Source organism: Anolis sagrei, chromosome 3 (genome assembly GCF_037176765.1).
Source record: "Anolis sagrei isolate rAnoSag1 chromosome 3, rAnoSag1.mat, whole genome shotgun sequence".
NCBI classification, from domain to species: Eukaryota; Metazoa; Chordata; class Lepidosauria; order Squamata; family Dactyloidae; genus Anolis; species Anolis sagrei.
In genome coordinates, this window is record NC_090023.1 from 3,478,150 (window position 1) to 3,500,476 (window position 22,327).

The 22,327-nt window shown below is 45.7% G+C and overlaps 1 protein-coding gene across 4 annotated transcripts in view; it reads right to left on the bottom strand.

The window, feature by feature from the left end:
• PDE2A (phosphodiesterase 2A) overlaps positions 1-22,327 on the bottom strand; it is a 505,312-nt gene that overhangs the window by 50,585 nt on the left and 432,400 nt on the right. For all 4 annotated transcript variants that reach the window (XR_010909616.1, XM_067466418.1, XM_067466420.1 and 1 more), the window contains 5 exons: positions 19,229-19,297; positions 11,635-11,765; positions 9,941-10,052; positions 2,253-2,292; positions 2,000-2,063 (listed from right to left, as the gene is read on the bottom strand). Coding sequence is in view for 3 of the 4 variants with exons in the window: in XM_067466418.1 (XP_067322519.1) it covers positions 2,000-2,063; positions 2,253-2,292; positions 9,941-10,052; positions 11,635-11,765; positions 19,229-19,297 (416 nt within the window). In the remaining variant the exon portion in view is untranslated. The remainder of the gene's footprint in view (positions 1-1,999; positions 2,064-2,252; positions 2,293-9,940; positions 10,053-11,634; positions 11,766-19,228; positions 19,298-22,327) is intronic.

Genomic DNA, 22,327 nt, shown 5'->3' on the forward strand with positions numbered 1-22,327 from the left:
CAATCCAACACCCAGCAGAGTGATCTTGTTAGCTGTGGACTCATCTTGTTGTATTCCAAATAATAATAATAATTTATCTGCCTCTCCCCACAGCTTGAGGTGGGATGCAACCTCATTACTTCCCACTATATATCCCAATAATAATAATAATAATAATAATAATAATAATAATAATAGCCAGTCAAGGGGGTCCCAGTGGTGATCAGCACACTGGGTGCAGTGCCTAAAGACCTTGGCCTGTACTTAAACACAATTGGTGCCGACAAAATAACCATCTGCCAGCTGCAGAAGGCCACCTTACTGGGATGCGCACATTATTTGCCGATACATCACACAGTCCTAGACACTTGGGAAGGGTCCGACGTGTGATCCAGTACAACAGCAAGCAGAGTGATCTTGTCTGCTATGGACTCATCTTGTTGTGTTTCAAATAATAATAATAATAATAATAATAATAATAATAATAATAATGATAATAGGTCAAGGATAACTTGAGAATGTCATCCCAGAAATGTATGTTTCTTGTGATAGCAGGTGGAATAAATCTTAGTATTATTTATTTATTTATTTATTTATTATTTAAACTTCTATGCCGCCACTCCCCTGGGGCTCGGAGCGGCTTACAAGAATGGCTAAAATCTAACAAAGTTTAAAAGCAATTTAAAACAATTTAAAAACAACAGTATCAAACATTAAAAGCCTGTCGGAACAGGTATGTCTTACATGCCCTGCGGAAAGCTGGTAAGTCCCGCAGGGCACGAACTTCAGGTGGCAGAGCATTCCAGAGTGATGGCGCCACTGCTGTGAAGGCTCTGCGTCTGGTTGCCGTTAGACGCAAGGTCTTGACACTGGGGACTTCCAATAGATCTTTGTCCTCAGAACGGAGGGATCTCTGGGGTTGGGAGGGGGTGAGACGATCCCTCAGATACATTGGCCTCAGACCATGCAAGGCCTTCAAGGTGAGTACCATCCCTTTGAAAGTGATCCGGTGCTCAATGGGTAACCAATGCAGCTGCAGTAAGATTGGGGTGATGTGGCATCTCATTGGAGTTCCCGCAAGAAGCCGAGCAGCTGCGTTTTGTACCAACTTGAGCTTCCAAATCACCGACAGAGGGAGGCCAATGTAGAGGGCGTTACAGTAGTCCAGCCTTGAGATGACCGTGGCCTGGATCACCATGGCTAGGTCATCCCTGGACAGGGAGGGGGTCAGCCGTCTAGCCTGCAGCAGGGGAAAGAAAGAAGGCGGTTCTGCTCACGGCGGAGACCTGGGCCTCCATCATCAGCAGAGGGTCCAAAAGGACTCCCAGACTCTTTACCAATGATGACGGGCGTAACGCCTCGCCATCCAGGGTGGGCAGATGGATGTCCCCACTGCCCGGTCGACCCAGCCATAGGATCTCTGTCTTTGCTGGATTCACCCTCAACCTGCTGGCACACAGCCATCCAGCCACGGCCTCGAGGTACTGATGGAAACAATCGGGAACAGAGTCCGGTCGGCCTTCCATCTTCAGCACCAGATGAGTGTCATCGGCATACTGATAACACTCAAGCCCAAAACCTCGAACCAGCTGAGCAAGTGGTCGCATAGAGATGTTAAACAAGAGAGGGGAGAGAATGGCCCCCTGAGGAGGAACCCCACAAGAGAGAGAGAGGGGACCTCTCAGAGACCAGGCCTCCCCTCTCCACTCGCTGTCCATGATTGTGAAGAAGGAGGGGAGCCAATTCAAATCTCTCCCCCTGACTCCTGGAACAGCAAGGTGGTGGGTCAAGAGATTGTGGTCGACTGTGTCCAATGCTGCTGTGAGATCCAATAGCACGAGCAGCGCTGACCCGCCCTGGTCAAGCTGGCATCGAAGGTGATCCGTGATGGAGACCAGCACAGTCTCTGTTCTGTGCCCTGCACGGAAGCCATTAGTATTATAGTACTAATAATATACTACAGGGAAACAGAAACTCCCAAAAGAGAGCTGGTTTCTGCCAAACAGGTGATATTGCTCACATTTCAGCATTGCTGAGATTTCGGGCTTCTGTGATGATCTCCTGCAACAGGACCGAAACGTCATCTGTGAGGGAGAGAAGAAGCCAGTTAGAAGGCCAAAAGTACATGAATTTGATCCGACTAACAATAATTTTGCACAATCCTAGTAGACAAGGTATAGATGCCTCCGGTGACTTTAAATAAAGTAATGCAATACACATAATTATGCCATTGACGCAACTAAATAATAAAAAAGGACTCCTGGGATACTCACCGAGATGCGTGAAGAGGTTCTTGGCCACTTGCAAAAGAGCCTGAAAAAGGGGGAAAACAGATGAAGACTTTCTGTCTTGCTCCATAACAACACCATTCAAGCCACTGCTAAATGTTGCCATCTCTCAATCTGAGTAAGAATGGTCTTTACTATATATGGATCAGCAACAAAAATGGTCAAGGGTCAGGAAACTATGAATCGCACTGAGGAGAGGCTTTGAGAGCTGGGGATGTTTAGCTCGGAGAAGGCTGAGAAAGGCGACATGCGAACTATGTTTGATAGGATGTCATATTAGGAAGAACTTCCTGACTGTGAGAGCCGTTCAGCAGTGGAACTCTCTGCCCCGGAGTGTGGTGGAGGCTCCTTCTTTGGAGGCTTTTAAGCAGAGGCTGGATGGCCATCTGTCAGGGGTGATTTCAATGCAATGTTCCTGCTTCTTGGCAGGGGGTTGGACTAGATGGCCCATGAGGTCTCTTCCAACTCTTTGATTCTATGATTTTATGATATTGTTTTCTGCTGCTCCAGGGATTAGGACTAAATTGCAGAAAAGGAGATTCCACCTAAACCTTAGGAAGAACGTCCTGAGAGTTAGAGCTGCTTGAGGTTTTTAAGCAGAGGCTGGATGGCCATCTGTTGGGAGGGCTTTGATGAAGGTTGGATTGGGTGGCCCTTCCAACTCTAGGATCCGATGACTCTAGCATTGTGTACAATGGAAGCAATTTGAGGGGGAAATCGTCCTGCTTTTCATATCGCTGCAAAACAAGCTCCAAACAACCACAGGTTTTCTAGATGTCCTAGTCATCCACAAACCAGATCAATTGGGTCACACTGTTTACAGAAACCCCCCCCCCCCACACACACAGATATCTGTGTGTTAAACATGAGCCAACAATGTGATGTGGTGGCAAAAAAAGCCAATGGGATTTTGGCCTGCATCAATAGGACCTAGATCTAGTGTCTAGATCTAAGGAAGTAATGCTCCCCATGCTCTATTCTGCTTTGGTTAGACCACACCTGGAATATTTTGTCCAATTCTGGGCACCACAATTCAAGAGAGATAGTGACAAGCTGGAATGTGTCCAGAGGAGGGCGGCTAAAATGATCAAGGGTCTGGAGAACAAGCCCTATGAGGAGCGGCTTAAGGAGCTGGGCATGTTTAGCCTGAAGAAGAGAAGGCTGAGAGGAGATATGATAGCCATGTATAAATATGTGAGAGGAAGCCACAGGGAGGAGGAGGGAGCAAGCTTGTTTTCTGCTTCCTTGGAGACTAGGACACGGAACAATGGCTTCAAACTACAAGAGAGGAGATTCCATCTGAACATTAGGAAGAACTTCCTGACTGTGAGAGCCGTTCAGCAGTGGAACTCTCTGCCCCGGAGTGTGGTGGAGGCTCCTTCTTTGGAAGCTTTTAAGCAGAGGCTGGATGGCCATCTGTCAGGGGTGATTTGAATGCAATATTCCTGCTTCTTGGCAGAAAGGGGTTGGACTGGATGGCTCAGGAGGTCTCTTCCAACTCTTTGATTCTATGATTCTATGATTCTATCTCCATAAAAACTCCAACCATCACCCAAGTCCAAAAAGAAGCCCCATTAAAGCCTTGGCAGACCGTGCAAAAAGAATCTGCGAAGCCCACCTCCTCCAAGATGGACTGAACCACCTCAACTTGGCTCTCCAGGCCAAGGGAGACTCCACCTCAAACATCAGAAGAGCTGCAAGACCACCGAGAAGAAGCCACGAGAGTCAAGACCAAGATCCACCCAGAGGAAAAGTGTTCCTGCCAGACATCAAGGGAACCACTGACCGCAGAGGGAAGCTGATGAGGAAACACAACATACAAACTATCTCCAGACCCACCAAGGAAACCCAACCAATGCTCCGTTCAGCAAAGGACAAGAGGGATCCTCTCACCTCTGCAGGAGTCTACCGTGTACCATGCAGCTGTGGACAAGTCTACATAGGGACCACCAAACGCAGCAGCAGCATTGCCCAGACATGCATCAAGGAACATGGAAGGCACTGCAGACTACTTCAACCAGAAAAGTCAGCCATCGCAGAGCACACGATGAACCAACCTGGACACAGCATTTTATTTGAGAACACAGAAATGCTGGACCACACCAACAACCACCATGTCAGGCTACACAGAGAAGCCATTGAAATCCACAAGAAGCTTGTGGACAATTTCAACAGAAAGGAGGAAACCATGAAAATGAACACAATCTGGCTACCAGTATTAAAAAACTCTAAAATTGCAACAGCACAACAACAGAGAGGAAACAAACAAGGACATCTAATCACCTCTCAACAAAAGATTGCTCCAGGCACTGCCAGGCCATCAAATGCTAATCAAGGTGGTCAGTGTGAAACATTCATGCCTAGCTCCAACAGACAAGAGTCCTTTGTCCCACCCTGGTCATTCCACAGATATATAAACCCTTTTTCCTAGTTCCAACAGACCTCACAACCTCTGAGGATGCTTGCCATAGATGCAGGCGAAACCATGAAAATGAACACAATCTGGCTCCCAGTATTAAAAAACTCTAAAATTACAACAGCAAAATAACAGAGAAGAAACCATTGACAGCTAATCACCTCTCAACAAAAGATTGCCCCAGGCACTGCCAGGCCATCAAATGCTAATCAAGGTGGTCAATTGAAACATTCACGCCTAGCTCCAACAGACAAGAGTTCTTTGTCTCACCCTGGTCATTCCACAGATATATAAACCCTTTTTCCTAGTTCCAACAGACCTCACTACCTCTGAGGATGCTTGCCATAGATGCAGGCGAAACGTCAGGAGAGAATGCCTCTAGAGCATGGCCATGTAGCCTGAAAAAACCTACAACAACCCTGTGATTCCGGCCATGAAAGCCTTCGACAATACATTAACCACAGCAGTGAGCGATCTTAGGGGGTTGCAAAGGCAAAACAGTCACGACTATGCTCTGAGCCAACCCTGGAGCCCTCTCCTTCCATGCTCAATCAATTTGCATGCTTATCTAGGAATAATGAGCCAAAGGTCATTGTCATGGATGCGGGTTGAGGACGGCTGGACCTTGGCTTTGCACCTCTCCTTCTCCAATATCAATACTCCACAATGACCTTCTCCACAATTAGTGGTGTCCCAAGCTGCTTTGGGTCTTGATTAAGAGAGGAAAGTGAAAGTTTGAAAGTTTAATTTCCTGTTTAATTGTGCGGTCCTGACTTTGAAAGTTGTTGTTCTACTCGAGAAACTTCATTTTTGTGGCCGCCACAAACTAGGTTGGACACAGTGTGATTCCAGGTGTGGTGAAATCTCCTTTCTTGTAGTTTGAAGCCATTGTTCCAAGTCCTAGTCTCCAAGGCAGCAGAAAAAAGCAAAATATATTGCTATCATTATCACCAGCACTCTAAGAACTAACATTATCTGCAAATACAAGTATTCCAAAGTTCAGGAAAACAAATCCAGAATCTCAAACGTTTCTGCTCTGAAGCATGTTGGATAAGGAATAGAATCATAGAATCAAAGAGTTGGAAGAGACCTCCTGGGCCATCCAGTCCAACCCCATTCTGCCAAGAAGCAGGAATATTGCATTCAAATCACCCCTGACAGATGGCCATCCAGCCTCTGTTTCAAAGCTTCCAAAGAAGGAGCCTCCACCACACTCTGGGGCAGAGAGTTCCACTGCTGAACGGCTCTCAGGAAGACTCAACCTGTAATGCAAGGTGGGGATGCCATTGATGTCCTTTTCTTTTCCATTTTCCCTTTAGGGCTGAGTTTATTTTGTTATACTTTCCCCTCTCTTCGGAGTATTAAATAATGAACTATTCCAAGTTGGAAATAAATTTGTATGTTTCCTTGCAGTTCCTAACAGTGCCTCAAGAGGGCGGCACATACACACAGATGCTGATTGAGTGTTAGCACGGTTTCTGAGGAGGCATCCACACAGCAGAATTATTGCAGTTTGACACCACTTTCACTGTCGTGGCTCGATGCAATGGAAGAATTGTAGCTTTACAAGGCCCTCTACAACTAGTTTCCTCTACAACTCCCATGATTCCATAGCAGTGGGCCAGGGCACCTAAAGTGGAGTCAAATTGCAATACTTCTGTAGTGTAGATGCACGGTCAGAACTGCCTGTCAAATATTCAAAGAGCTAGTTCCTGGAAGGAAAGCCAGAAGGGCTAGCAGTGCATCTACACTGTCAAATGAATGCAGTTTCACCCCACTAACTGCCACTGCCTCAATGCTTTGGCCCCTTGGGAGTTGTAGTTTGGTGAGGAAGCACTACTCTTTGGCTAAAGGCCCTCTTATTGGGTTGTTGTAGGTTTTTCGGGCTGTATGGTCATGTTCGAGAAGCACTCTCTCCTGACGTTTCGCCTGCATCTATGGCAAGCATCCCAAGAGGTTGTGAGGCCCTGTTATTGATTCCAAACTGATATTAATTGCTCAGATCTGAAGATGAAGACTACATGTAATGTCTATATCCAGGGAAGTCATGCTCCCCATGCTCTATTCTGCCTGGGTCAGACCACACATGGAATATTGTGTCCAATTCTGGGCACCACAATTCAAGAGAGATATTGACTCTAAGCTGGAATGTGTCCAGAGGAGGGCGACTAAAATGATCAAGGGTCTGGAGAACAAGCCCTATGAGGAGCGGCTTAAAGAGCTGGGCATGTTTAGCCTGAAGAAGAGAAGGCTGAGAGGAGACATGATGAGGGCCATGTATAAATATGTGAGAGGAAGCCACAGAGAGGAGGGAGCAAGCTTGTTTTCTGCTTCCCTGGAGACTAGGATGCAATGGAACAATGGCTTCAAACTACAAGAAAGGAAAATCCACCTGAACATGAGGAAGAACTTCCTGACTAATGTATTGTCGAAGGCTTTCATGGCCGGAATCACTCAGTTCTTGTGGGTTTTTTCGGGCTATATGGCCATGTTCTAGAGGCATTTCTCCTGACGTTTCGCCTGCATCTATGGCAGGCTCTGGCAGACCTCTGAGGAAGCCTGCCATAGATGCAGGCGAAACGTCAGGAGAAATGCCTCTAGAACATGGCCATATAGCCCGAAAAAACCCACAAGAACTGAACTTCCTGACTGTGAGAGCCGTTCAGCAGTGGAACTCTCTGCCCCGGAGTGTGGTGGAGGCTCCTTCTTTTAAACAGAGGCTGGATGGCCATCTGTCGGGGGTGTTTTGAATGCAATAGTCCTTCTTCTTGGCAGAATGGGGTTGGACTGGATGGCCCAGGAGGTCTCTTCCAACTCTTTGATTCTATGATTCCTTTCTGCTTCCCTGGAGACTAGGATGCAATGGAACAATGGCTTCAAACTACAAGAGAGGAGATTCCATCTGAACATGAGGAAGAACTTCCTCACTGTGAGAGCTGTTCAGCAGTGGAACTCTCTGCCCCGTTGTGTGATAGAGGCTCCTTCTTTGGAAGCTTTTTAACAAAGGCTGGATGGCCATCTGTCGGGGGTGTTTTGAATGCAATAGTCCTTCTTCTTGGCAGAATGGGGTTGGCCTGGATGGCCCAGGAGGTCTCTTCCAACTCTATGATTCTATGATTCTATGTCCCACGATTGTAGTTTAAAATAAAACCTGGGCTGTGTTTGGGATAGTCATGCTCTTCCGTTATTTTAAAAACAATGCGCTGTCTTATGACACCTTCAAAAACTGGAAGGCGTTACTTGGCAGAAGCCTTGGTGGGCTGCCGCGCTTCTTGTCAAACACATCTCAGTAAGTCAATCACATCAATCCATCAAATCAACCCGTCCCTCTATTTATACTCCGGAGGGTAGGAGTCCATGAAAGCCTCTGCCAAATAAAAACTTGGTTGGTCTTTAAGGAGCTCGGAAACTCTTGGTTGATGGGGGAATAAAAAGACAGCATGGCAATGGAAACTAAAGGAATCTGAGAGTGGGAAGGGTCCCCCAGAGGCCATCCAGACCAACCCCTTCCTGCTACATAAGGTAAGGTATGATTTTCCCCGGACATTAAGTCTAGTCGTGTCCGACTCTGGGGGTTGGTGCACATCTCCATTTCTATCCCGTAGACACCTCCAAGGTCATGCAGCCAGCATGACTGCACAGAGCGCATAGGAAGACACAATCCAAGCCCTCCTAACAGATGGCCTTCTAGTCATGAGAAACTTCCCTGACTATATCAATCCACATGTAAGGTCTCCCACTTTTCTTACTTTTTTCCATTTTTCTTAGCATTGTTGTTTTTCTTTCTTTCTTTGTTGTTGTTATCATTATTGGGTTGTTGTGAGTTTTCTGGGCTGTCTGGCCATGTTCCAGAAGCATTCTCTCCTGATGTTTCACATACATCTATGTCAGGTATCCTCAGAGGTTTTGAGGTCTCACAACCTCTGAGGATGCCTGCCATAGATGCAGGCGAAACATCAGGAGAGAATAGTTCAGGAACATGACCATACAGCCCAAAAAAATCACAACAGCCCAGTGATTCCAGCCATGAAAAACTTTGATAACTCTGTCTGTCTGAATCCGGAAGTCCCAGAGAAGTTTGGTGTGTTCATTCTCTGTAACTTTGTCAGGCTTGTGATCCCACCAGTTTTTTGTCGCAGGCAGATGGTGTTTGTAGAACAAGTTCCAATGGATCATCTGAGCAACGGTGTTGTGCCTCTGCTTGGAGTCTGTCTGCGCGATCTTCTTGCAGCAGCTGAGGATGGCATCTATTGTTTCATCTGCTTCCTTGCAGAGTCTACACTTGGGATCTGTAGTTGGCTTTTCAGTTCTGGCTTGGATGGCATTGGTTCTGATGGCTTGTTCTTGAGCTGCTAGAATCAGGCCCTCCATCTGCTTTTTCAGAGTCCCATTTGTGAGCCACAGCCATGTTTTTTCTTTGTCCATTTGGCTCTCAATTTTCCCCAGGAACTGCCCATGGAGAGAGAGCCTTCTTTGGCCAGTTTTCTCTTCTGCTCTGGATTGTGTTTTTATGGTATTCCCTCTTTGTCTTTTGCACTTGAGGCAAAATTATTATTATTATTATTATTATTATTATTATTATTATTATTAGCCGTCCCCTGCCACGCATTGCTGTGGCCCACATGGGGGTTCTGTGTGAAAGGTTTGACCCAATTCTATTGTTAGTAGGGTTCAGAATGCCTTGTGATTGTAGGTGAACTATAAATCCCAGCAACTACAACTCCCAAATGTCAAGATTCTATTTTCCAAACTCCACCAGTGTTCACATTTGGGCGTATTGAGTATTCTTGTAGAGTTTGGTCCAGATCCATCATTGTTTGCTCTCTGGATGTAGGTGAACTACAACTCCAAAACCAAAGGACACTGCCCACCAAACCCTTCCAGTATTTTCTGTTGGTCATGGGAGTTGTGTGTGCCAAGATTGGTTCAATTCCATCGTTGGTGGGGTTCAGAATGCTCTTTGATTGTAGGTGAACTGTAAATCCCAGCAACTACAACTCCCAAATGACAAAATCAATTTTTTTTTAGTGATGGGGGAATAAAAAGACAGCATGGCAATGGAAAGTAAGGAATCTGAGAGTGGGAAGGGTCCCCCAGAGGCCATCCAGACCAACCCCTTCCTGCTACATAAGGGTTGTTAAGTGTCTTGTGTCCAAATTTGGTGTCAATTCCCCCAGTGGTTTTTGAGTTCTGTGAATACCACAAACTAACATTACGTTTTTGTTTATATAGATTTCAATGTCAATGCCAGACTCACCTGGCACTCGCATTTGAGTTTCTGCTCCTTCTGGAAGGCCAGCGTACTGGTCAGCACGGTGGAAGTATAGCAGAAACAGTGTTGGATTTTGCGCTCGTCGATTTCTGTGTAGCTGCAAGGAAAAAAGGAGAAACAATGAAATTGATCTTTGTGGATGATGCAATTCCTGCCACTGGAGAAACACTCATCGACCTCCATTTCTTCCGCCTTTAATCCCCATGTTTCCATTCAAACGCAATTGCCTTCTCTGTTGCAGCAGCTCACATTCAACTGATGATCAAGGCCCTTTCCAAAGGTCTGATAGTCAAAGGTCTGGAAACCTTTGAGGCACAAATCGGGGAAAGTAGCCTGATATGTGCATTGACTATTAGGGCTGGGCAAAATGTTCATTAGTCATCGTAAATCGGATCAAATTTGTTAAATTTGTACTCACAATGCGATATCTGACACGTGGGTGTGGTCTGTGCCAAAAATGACTGTGGGTTGGTGCTCATCTCCATTTCTAAGCTGAAGAGTTGGCGTTGTCTGCAGATACCTCCAAGGTCATGTGGCCAGCATGACTGCATGGAGCATCGTTATTAGGGCTGGTCAATTCGTTTCGTTAATTCGTAATTCGTTAAAAAAATTGTTAATTTTTGAATTACGAAACGATTACAAAACTTATTTTTAACCCTGGAAGTGTTTTTAAATATCGAAACGGCAGGCGCCAAAAAATTTTGTATTTCCGTCCATTTCGGAAATACGTAAGATGGCCGCCTGGCTTGCTGGGAGCTCTCCTCTCTCGGCGCCGGCTGAGCAAGCGAGAGGGCAAGCGAGAGGGCGAGCGGCGAGCGAGAGGGCGAGGGCGAGCGGCGAGCGAGAGGGCGAGCGGCGAGCGAGAGGGCGAGGGTGAGCGGCGAGCGAGAGGGCGAGCGAGAGGGCGAGCGAGAGGGCGAGCGGCGAGCGAGAGGGCGAGGGTGAGCGGCGAGCGAGAGGGCGAGCGGCGAGCGAGAGGGCGAGGATGAGCGGCGAGCGAGAGGGCGAGCGAGAGGGCGAGCGAGCGAGCGGCGAGCGAGAGGGCCCGCCAGAGTGAGTGCCTGCCTTCCCTCAATAATAATTTCTCCTCCCTATTCTACAAAATTAATAATTAAATTTAAAAAATATTTTAAAAATATTGGGAAAAAAAGGGCGCCATCTTTACAAAATGTTTTGTAAATATTTACGAAATTTCGTAAATACCGAACTTTTTTTTGGAAAATTTTGTAATTATTTTAAATATCGAAACAAAAAAACACCCCAATTACAAATCGATTTTAGAAACAAATTTTTTGCGTTGTTACCCAGGCCTAATCGTTATCTTTCCTGCCAGAGCGGTACCTATTGATCTACTCACATTTGCATGTTTTTGCTTTGTTGTTTCACCCGGCAGGGTGGTTGGATCAAATAAACCTATTGCATGATCTCCTTGCCTCCAGTGCTTGACTGGATAAAACAGGCATTGGCAAACTTCGGCCTTCCCTCCAGGTGTTTTGGACTTCAGCTCCCACAATTCCTAACCAGCTGAAGTTTGCCCATGTCTGGGATAAAAGGACCCTGGAGGAATGGGAAGGTGGGGAGACCAAAAGAAGACTTTTTAAGAGTCCAGAAAGGATCCTATGGGATGAGATGTCCCTGAGGTTGAGCTCTAAAGGGTCACTCTCAGGCCCTTGACTCACCTCTCCCCACCAAGTTTGTTGAAAGCGCAGGCCAGGGCAACAACTTGGGAGGTAGACTTGCTGATGACCGGAACGCAGAGCATGGAGGTCACCTCGAAACCCAGCATGCTGTTCAGTTGCTTATGCTCTTCCTGGAAGAGAAAAGATAGAGCATTTAGGCAACAAGGATCATATAACCCTAGAGTTGAAAGAGTCCCCCAAAGGCCACCTAGTCCAACACTTCCACGAGACATGAAGACACAATCAAAGCCCTCTTGAAGGATGGTCATTCTGTCTACGTTTAGAAACCTCAAAGAAGGAGATTCCACCACACTCCAAAGGGTCTACATACACCACACACCAATACAGATGACATTCCAATAGAGTTGGAAGGGTCCCTCAAAGGTCATCTAGTCCACCCCCTTATGTCATGTAGAAAGACACAATTCACACCTGGAATGTTGTGCCCAATTCTGGGTACCACAATTGAAGGGAGATATTGACAAGCTGGAATGTGTCCAGAAGACGGCAACTAAAATTATCAAGGGTCTGGAGAACAAGCCCTATGAGGAGTGGCTTAAAGGACAAGAGGAGACATGGTAGCCATGTATAAATATGTTAGAAGAAGTCATAGGGAGGAGGGAGCAAGCTTCCTTTCTGCTTCCCTGGAGACGAGGACACAATGGAGCAATGGCTTCAAACTACAAGAAAGGAGATTCCACCTGAACATGAGGAAGAACTTCCTGACTGTGAGAGCTGTTCAGCAGTGGAACTCTCTGCCCCGGAGTGTGGTGGGGGCTCCTTCTTTGGAGGCTTTTAAGCAGAGTCTGGATGACCATCTGTCGGGGGTGCTTTGAATGCAACTTTCCTGCTTCTTGGCAGAATGGGGTTGGACTGGATGGCCAACAAGGTTTCTTTCAACTCTATGATTCTATGATACTAAGCCCTCCCAGCAGATGGCCACCCAGCCTTGGCTTAAAAGCATCCCAAGCAGGAGACTTCAACGGACTCCAAGGAAACATATTTCACATCTTATCATCTTGAAGGAGGGGAGGGAGGAGGGAGCAAGCTTGTTTTCTGCTTCCTTGGAGACTAGGACGCAATGGAAGAATGGCTTCAAACTACAAGAGAGGAGATTCCATCTGAACATGAGGAAGAGCTTCCTGACTGTGAGAGCCGTTCAGCAGTGGAACTCTCTGCCCCTGAGGCTCCTTCTTTGGAAGCTTTTAAACAGAGGCTGGATGGCCATCTGTCAGGGGTGATTTGAATGCAATATTCCTGCTTCTTGGCAGAATGGGGTTGGACTGGATGGCCCAGGAGGTCTCTTCCAACTCTTTGATTCTATGATTCTATAAGGTCTTCCTAATGTTTTAGTGGAATAGCTTTTCCTGCCATTCGAATCCATGGCTCCATTGTGTCCCAGTTTCCAGACCAGCAGACCTATCCTCTGACAACTCTGATGACCAGAGTTTTATTATGATTCCAGGTAAGTATGTCTGACCAAAGCAGATTAAAGTGGGACTAGGACTTCCCTCAATCTAGACACTATACTCCTCTTGATGCAGCCTAGAATTGTATTGGCTTTTTGAGCTGCCGCATCACACTGTTGGCTCACGTCCAGCTTGTGGTCTATGAAGACTCCTAGATCCCTTTCACATGAAGCCAAGGGTCCTCCCTGCATTGGATCCAAAGGGAGAAGGCTTGCACATCAGCCTATTCCCTGACATATTCATTTTCCACAAGTGGGGATTCTGATCTACATTTCAATGCTCTTGAAGCAGCAAAGAAAAGACATTCAAGATAAACTAGCTGTACCCGCCACGCGTTACTATTGCCAACCTTCCATCTTTCTCTCCTTCTTTCCCTCCTTCCTTCACTCCCTCTTTCCTTCCTTCCTTCCCTTTTCTTCTTTCCTTCTCTCCTTCCTTCCTTCTCTACCTCTTTCCTTCCTTCCCCCCTTTTCTTTTCCTTCCCCTTTCTCTCCTTTCTTCCTTCTCTACCTCACTTTTTGCTTCCATTCCTTCTCTCTTTCCCTCCTTCTTTCCTTCCCTCCCTCCTTCTCTCCTTCTTTACTCCTTCCTTCACTCCCTCTTTCCTTCCTTCTGTCTCTTTCCTTCTCTACCTCTTTCCTTCTTTCCCCCCCTTTTCTTTTCCTTCCCCTTTCTCTCCTTTTTTCCTTCTCTACATCTATCCTTCCTTCCTTCACTTTTTGCTTCCATCTTTTCTCTCTTTCCTCTTTCCATCCCTTCCTTTTTCTCTCCTCCCTTCGTTCCCTTTTCTTCCCTTTATTCCTTCTCCCCTTCCTTCCTCCTCTACCTCTTTCCTTCCTTCCTCTTTTCCTTTCTCTCCTTTCTTCCTTCTCTCTTTCCTTCCTTCCTTTCTCTTGCTTCCACCCTTCCTTCTCTTTCCCTCTTTCCTTCCCTCCCTCTTTCCTTCTTTCCTTCGCTCCCTCTTTCTCTCCTTCCTTTGCTCCCTTTTCTTCCCTTCTCTCCTTCCTTCCTTCTCTACCTCTTTCCTTCCATTCCCATTTTTTCTTTTTCCTTTCTCTCCTTTCTTCCTTTCTTTTTCATTCCCTCTTTGCTTCCATGCTTTCTTTTCTTTCTTTCTTTCTTTCCCTCTTTCTTTCTTTCTTTCTTTCTTTCTTTCTTTCTGTCTTTCTTTCTTTCTTTCTTTCTTTCTCCCCTTCCTTCCCTCCTTCTTCACTTTTTTTCTGTATTGCCATTTAGCTTTTTTAGGTTTTTAATTCCTTTCTGCTGTTTTGGGGGCTTATGGATGAGTTATGGTCACTCGTTAGCCTGATACATATATTGTGTCCAAATTTGGTGTCAATTTGTCTGGTGGTTTTTGAGTTGTGTTAATCCCACAAACAAATATTACATTTTTATTTATATAGATATGCAAAGATAAGATTTCCCACATCAAAATAAAATATCAGACATGTATGACCTGCCAATTTAGGATGGTCCCATATATTATTTATCAGGGCTTTCTTAGGCCAAGGAAGACTCAAGAGACCCTCCTGCCTGTCCCTTCCTCCGAAATATCTCATGCAGCACTTGGTACTTCTTGGCAGCCCTTCTGGGCTCTTGGACTGCCAATCCCCAAATCATAGAATCATAGAATCAAAGAGTTGGAAGAGACCTCATAGGCCATCCAGTCCAACCCCATTCTGCCAAGAAGCAGGGATATTGCATTCAAAGCACCCCTGACAGATGGCCATCCAGCCTCTGTTTCAAAGCTTCTAAAGAAGGAGCCTCCACCACACTCCGGGGCAGAGAATTCCACTGCTGAACGGCTCTCCCAGTCAGGAAGTTCTTCCTCATGTTCAGGTGGAATCTCCTCTCTTGTAGTTTGAAGCCATTGTTCCATTGTGTCCTAGTCTCCAAGGAAGCAGAAAACAAGCTTGCTCCCTCCTCCTCCCTGTGGCTTCCTCTCACATATTTATACATGGCTATCATATCTCCTCTCAGCCTTCTCTTCTTCAGGCTAAACATGCCCAGCTCCTTAAGCCGCTCCTCATAGGGCTTGTTCTCCAGACCCTTGATCATTGTAGTCGCCCTCCTCTGGACACATTCCAGCTTGTCAATATCTCTCTTGAATTGTGGTGCCCAGAATTGGACACAATATTCCAGGTGTGGTCTAACCAAAGCAGAATAGAGGGGTAGCATTACTTCCCTAGATCTAGACACGATGCTCCTCTTGATGCAGGCCAAAATCCCATTGGCTTTTTTTGCCGCCACATCACATTGTTGTCTCATGTTTAACTTGTTGTCCACCAGGACTCCCAAGATCTTTTTCACACGTCCTGCTCTTGAGCCAGGCCTCATCGTCCCCCATTCTGCATCTTTGCATTTCGTTTTTCCTGCCAAAGTGGAGTCTCTTGCATCTGTCCCTGTTGAACTTCATTTTGTTAGTTTTGGCCCATCATCTCTCTAATCTGTCAAGATGGTTTTGAATCCTGCTCCTGTCCTCTGGAGTCTTGGCTCGCCCTCCCAATTTGGTGTCGTCTGCAAACTTGATGATCCTGCCTTCTAGCCCTTCATCTAAATCCCCCAGACACCATATTTGACCCTTTAATATAATTTCACGCTACAGGATTCCAAGGCTCCGGCAGATGGTACGGGATTCGCAGAGAGGCAAACCGTATTGGCTTCGGCTTCAAAGCAATTGCAGCTGCTGGCCACGTCTCAGTGCGCTCAGCAAAGCGGCGGCGTAATTAAGTTGCCCAATTAATCCCATGGAAAGCCTGACAAATCCATGAGACACAAGGGGCAGCCCAGGGCGCTTTAATTGGGCACCCCAGGCAGGAGGAGGAGGAGGACCTTGGAGTGCTGCAGATCTCAACTAGAATAGTGCAGAAGGAGAAAGTAGGAAGGCAGAGGAGATTCCATCTGAACATTAGGAAGAACTTCCTGACTGTGAGAGCCATTCAGCAGTGGAACTCTCTGCCCCGGAGGGAGTGTGGTGGAGGCTCCTTCTTTGGAAGCTTTGAAACAGAGGCTGGGTGGCCATCTGTCAGGGGTGATTTGAATGCAATATTCCTGCTTCTTGGCAGAATGGGGTTGGACTGGATGGCCCATGAGGTCTCTTCCAACTCTTTGATTCTATGATTCTATGATTCTAAGGCTGCATTGCAAACATGGTCCTTCTTGGCAACATGCAGCCCAGCCATGGCTCATCCAGGATCAGCTTGGAAGTCACTCACTCGTTCACTAACAAACAAACAGCTGTAACAGATAGGCTGGCTTGCAGTTGACAATCCATGGAGGTCTTCCATGTGCAGATGGTACTTTGGATCATAGAAGAATAGAGTTGGAAGGGACTCCTAAAGGTCATCCAGCCCAACCTTCTTTCAGCCAGGCAGGAAGACACAACTGAAGCCTTCTCAACTGATGGTGATCCAGCCTCTGTTAATCAAATCTTCAGAGAAGGAGACTCCAATGCTGTCTATAATCCAGTAGAGTTGGAAGGGACCTCCAAAGGCTATCCAGTCCAACCCTCCAAAGGCTGTTTAGAAACCTCCAGAGAAGGAGATTCTACTACACTCCAATACAGTCTACATTCCAATAGAATTGGAAGGTTCCCTGGCAGGAAGACACAATCAAAGCCTTCCCAACAGATGGCCATCCAGCCAGAGAAGGACACTCTATAATTGAGTAGAGTTGGAAGGGACCTCCAAAGGCTATCCAGTCCAACCCTTCCACAAGACTGGAAGACACAATTAAAGCCCTCTTGGAGGATGACCATATAGTCTCTGTTTAGAAACCTCCAGAGAAGGAGACTCCAATGCAGTCTATAATCCAGTAGAGTTGGAAGGGACCTCCAAATGATATCCAGTCCAACCCTTCCACAAGACTGGAAGACACAATTAAAGCCCTCTTTGAGGATGGCCATACAGTTTCTGTTTAGAAACCTCCAGAGGAGGTTCTACTACACTCCAATACAGTCTACATTCCAATAGAGTTGGAAAGGTTCCTCAAAGGGCATCCAGTCCAGTCTCCTTCTGCTAGGCAGGAAGACACTATTGAAGTCTTCCCAATAGATAGCCATCCAGCCTCTGTTATGAAACCTTCAGAGAAGGAGACGCCAATGCAGTCTATAATCCAGTAGAGTTGGAAGGGACCTCCAAAGGCTATCCAGTCCAACCCTCCAAAGGCTGTTTAGAAACCTCCAGAGAAGGAGATTCTACTACACTCCAATACAGTCTACATTCCTCAAAGGGCATCCAGTCCAACCTCCTTCTGCCAGGCAGGAAGACACAACTGAAGCCTTCCCAACAGATTGTGATCCAACCTCTGTTTTGAAACCTCCAGAGAAGGAGACTCCAATGCTGTCTATAATCCAGTAGAGTTGGAAGGGATCCCCAAAGGCTATACAGTCCCACCCTTCCACAAGACTGGAAGACACAATTAAAGCCCTCTTGGAGGATGGCCATACAGTCTCTGTTTAGAAACCTCCAGAGGAGATTCTATTACACTCCAATAGAGTCTATATTCTAGTAGAGTTGGAAGGGTCCCTCAAAGGGCATCCAGTCCAACCTTCTTCTGCTAGGCAGGAAGACACCGGTGAAGCCTTCCCAACAGATGGTGATCCAATCTCCAGAGAAGAACACCCCAATGCAGTAGAGTTGGAAGGGACCTCCAAAGGCTATCCAGTCCAACCCTTCCACAAGACTGGAAGACACAATTAAAGCCCTCTTGGAGGATGGCCATACAGTCTCTGTTTAGAAACCTCCAGAGGAGATTCTACTACACTCCAATACAGTCTACATTCCTCAAAATGCATCCAGTCCAACCTCCTTCTGCCAGGCAGGAATATACCATCAAAGCCTTCCCAACAGATGGCCATCCAGCCTCTGCTTCGAAACCTCCAGAGATTGACACTTCAATGCTCTCTATAAAAAGAAAGAGAGAAGGAAGGATGGAACCAAAGAGCAAAGGAAGAAAGGAAGGATAGAGGAAGAGAAGGAAGAAAGGAGAGAAAGAAAGAAGGACAGGTGGAAAGGAAGGAAGGATGGAAAGAGAGAAGAAAGGATGGAACCAAAGAGCAAAGAAAGAAAGGAGAGAAAGAGGGGGGGGGAGGAAGGAGAGAAGGAAGGAGGGAACCAAAGAGCAAAGAAAGAAAGGAGAGAAAGAGGTAGAGAAGGAAGAGAGAAAGAGGGAGGGAAGAAAGGAGAGAAGGATGGAACCAAAGAGCAAAGGAAGAAAGGGGAGAAAGAGGTAGAGAAGGAAGAGAGAAAGAGGGAGGGAAGGAAGGAGAGAAGGAAGGATGGAACCAAAGAGCAAAGGAAGAAAGGAGAGAAAGAGGTAGAGAAGGAAGAGAGAAAGAGGGAGGGAAGGAAGGAGAGAAGAAAGTATGGAACCAAAGAGCAAAGGAAGAAAGGAGAGAAAGAGGTAGAGAAGGAAGAGAGAAAGAGGGAGGGAGGGAAGGAAGGAGAGAAGGAAGGATGGAAACAAAAAGAGCAAAGGAAGAAAGGAGAGAAAGAAAGAAGGTGGAAAGGAAGGAAGGAAAGAAGGAAGGAGGGAGAGAAGGAAGGATGAAACCAAAGAGCAAAGGAAGAAAGGAGAGAAAGAGGTAGCGAAGGAAGGAAGAAGAGAAAGAAAGAAGGAGAGGAAGAGAGAGGAAAGGAAGGAAGGAAATAGAGAAGGAAGAACAGAACCACAGAGCAAAGGAAGGAAGGAAGGAAAGATAGAGGTAGAGAAGGAAGAAAAGAGAGAAAGAAAGAAGGAGAGAAAGACGGAAGCAATGAGTGGCAGGTATAGCTAGTAAATAAATAAAATAAGAGATATACGATGTGCTAGAAGAACTGCATATTTTCAAACAGAAAGTGAGCAAGCTCTTGTCTCCGTCCACCATTGCCACACAAGAGGAATAAAGCAGGCTTCTTCATCTTTGCAAAAAACATACAAAGCAGGGCTGCATCTATATTAGATTTAATGCCATTTGACACTGCTTACACTGCCATAAGGAAGTACTATGGAATCATGGAGAGTTGTAGTTTAGTGGAGCCTTGCAGAGAAGACTGAGGATCTTGTGAAACTACAACTCCCAGAAGGGAAAACTGGGTCAATCTGAATCAGATGCTCCTTGGGTTCAGCACCATGGACGGACTTACCAAGCTGATGTCTTGCAAGGTGATGGACTTCCTCTGCTCCACGACGCTCCCCAAATGGCCCATGGTTAGCTGTTTGGAGGAAAGCGAGAAGAGAGTGAGGCAAATGATGGCCAAAGAGGAGTTTCTATGCAAGATGAGGTCCTCCTCCACCCTACTTAACTCCCGTCACATGAACTAGAGAATAAGGAGGTGAATCGCTTGCCCTTTTCCCATTACCCTTTCTATTAGTTGTAATGCCCTTCCTAAATCCACACTGCATCATGTGCAAAGATGAAAACAGATCTCATTGCTACCAACAATAGGGAGGTCTTTCCTTTACCTGTATCGCTGGGATCAATGGAAAGACCTCCTTATTTCCATTCAGCTGTTCAGCAGTGGAACTCTCTGCCCCAGAGGGAGTGTGGTGGAGGCTCCTTCTTTGGAAGCTTTTAAACAGAGGTTGGATGACCATCTGTCAGGGGTGATTTAAATGCAATATTCCTGCTCCTTGGCAGAATGGGGTTGGACTGGATGGCCCAGGAGGTCTCTTCCAACTCTTTGATTCTAGGATTCTTACAGCTGGGGAGTCACCAATTTTGGGGACCTTCTAGACGCCCTCAAGGTACCTCTTTGAAATGTGTGGCTTCTGTCCATACTGGGAAGAACACCACCTCTTTCTGGCCCCTTCTACATGTCCATATATAATCCAGATTATCTGCTTTGAACTGGATTATGTGGCAATGTAGACTCATCATGTTAATCCACTTCAAAGCAGATAATCTGGATTATATATGGCTGTGAACAGGCCTCTGTTGCTGCTAATAACATTGTGTCTGCACCCAAACTTTACATAGGTTCAGCATTGCCTATATACACTTCCATATATAATCCAGATTATCTGCTTTGAACCGGATTATGTGGCAATGTAGACTCGTCATGTTAATCCAGTTCAAAGCAGATAATCTCGATTATATATGGCTGTGAATGGGCCTATGTTGCTGCTAATGACATTGTGTCTGCACCCAAACTTTACATAGGTTCAGCATTGCCTATATACACTTCCATATATAATACAGATTATCTGCTTTGAACCGGATTATTTGGCAATGTAGACTCATCATATTAATCCAGTTCAAAGCAGATAATCTTGATTATATATGGCTGTGAACGGGCCTCTGTTGCCGCTAATGACATTGTGTCTGCACCCAAACTTTACATAGGTTCAGCATTGCCTATATACACTTCCACATAAAATCCAGATTATCTGCTTTGAACTGGATTATGTGGCAATGTAGACTCGTCATGTTAATCCAGTTCAAAGCAGATAATCTCGATTATATATTGCTGTGAATGGGCCTATGTTGCCGCTAATGACATTGTGTCTGCACCCAAACTTTACACAGGTTGAGCATTGCCTATATACACTTCCATATATAATCCAGATTATCTGATTTGAACTGGATTATGTGGCAATGTAGACTCATCATATTAATCCACTTCAAAGCAGATAATCTCGATTATATATGGCTGTGAACGGGCCTCTGTTGCCGCTAATGACATTGTGTCTGCACCCAAACTTTACACAGGTTGAGCATTGCCTATATACACTACCATATATAATCCAGATTATCTGCTTTGAACCGGATTATTTGGCAATGTAGACTCATCATATTAATCCAGTTCAAAGCAGATTATTTGGATTATATGGCCTCTGTTGCTGCTAAGGGAATTGTGTCTGCACCTAATATTTACATACGTTGTGCACTGTTTATATAGAAACTAGAAATACACCTTGGGTGACAACTTTAAAGTTCAGACTAAAACCCAGAGCACACCGACATTGCAGAATGAATGCAGTTTGATGCTCCGTTAATGGCCATGGCTCAATGCTATGGATTAGTGGGATTTGTAGTTTGGTGAGGTACCAGCCTTCTTTAGTGGAGAAGTTTTTCTAAAGCAAAGGAAGAAAGAAGAGAAAGAGGTAGAGAAGGAAGAAAAGAGAGAAAGAAAGAAGGAGAGGAAGAGGAAAGGAAGGAAGGAAATAGAGAAGGAAGAACAGAACCACAGAGCAAAAGAAGGAAGGAAGGAAAAACAGATGTAGAGAAGGAAGAAAAGAGAAAAAGAAAGGAGAGAAAGAGGTAGAGAAGGAAGAAAGGAGAGAAAGAAAGAAAGAAGGAGAGGAAGAGGGAGGAAAGGAAGGAAGGAAATAGAGAAGGAAGAACAGAACCACAGAGCAAAAAAAGGAAGGAAGGAAAAACAGATGTAGAGAAGGAAGAAAAGAGAAAAAGAAAGGAGAGAAAGAGGTAGAGAAGGAAGAAAGGAGAGAAAGAAAGAAAGAAAGAAGGAGAGGAAGAGGGAGGAAAGGAAGGAAGGAAATAGAGAAGGAAGAACAGAACCACAGAGCAAAGGAAGGAAGGAAGGAAAAACAGATGTAGAGAAGGAAGAAAAGAGAAAATGAAAGGAGAGAAAGAGGTAGAGAAGGAAGAAAGGAGAGAAAGAAAGAAAGAAGGAGAGGAAGAGGGAGGGAAGGAAGGAAGGAAATAGAGAAGGAAGAACAGAACCACAGAGCAAAGGAAGGAAGGAAGGAAAAACAGATGTAGAGAAGGAAGAAAAGAGAAAATGAAAGGAGAGAAAGAGGTAGAGAAGGAAGAAAGGAGAGAAAGAAAGAAAGAAAGAAGGAGAGGAAGAGGGAGGGAAGGAAGGAAGGAAATAGAGAAGGAAGAACAGAACCACAGAGCAAAGGAAGGAAGGAAGGAAAGATAGAGGTAGAGAAGGAAGAAAAGAGAGAAAGAAAGAAGGAGAGAAAGAGGGAGAGATTGGGCCACAGCCATTAAAGCAGAGTCGAACTGCATTTCCTGACCACTCAAGCGTGATGCGAAACTAGCACCCGGAAACATCCTTATCGCTGTGCAAAACCGCAAGGAACACTCTTGTCCCTGTTGCTGCCGAATGTTTTAACCAGGGGAGATAATGTACTGCACATAAATCAAAGAAGACAGGCACTCGACAAGTCTCCGGTGCAAACACCTGATGCTCAAACTCAGTTAAATTCCACTTGCAAGCAATTACAGTGCTCTTGTCTCTTTGCAAGATCTCCTGGTGAGAGGATGGATCGCCTTT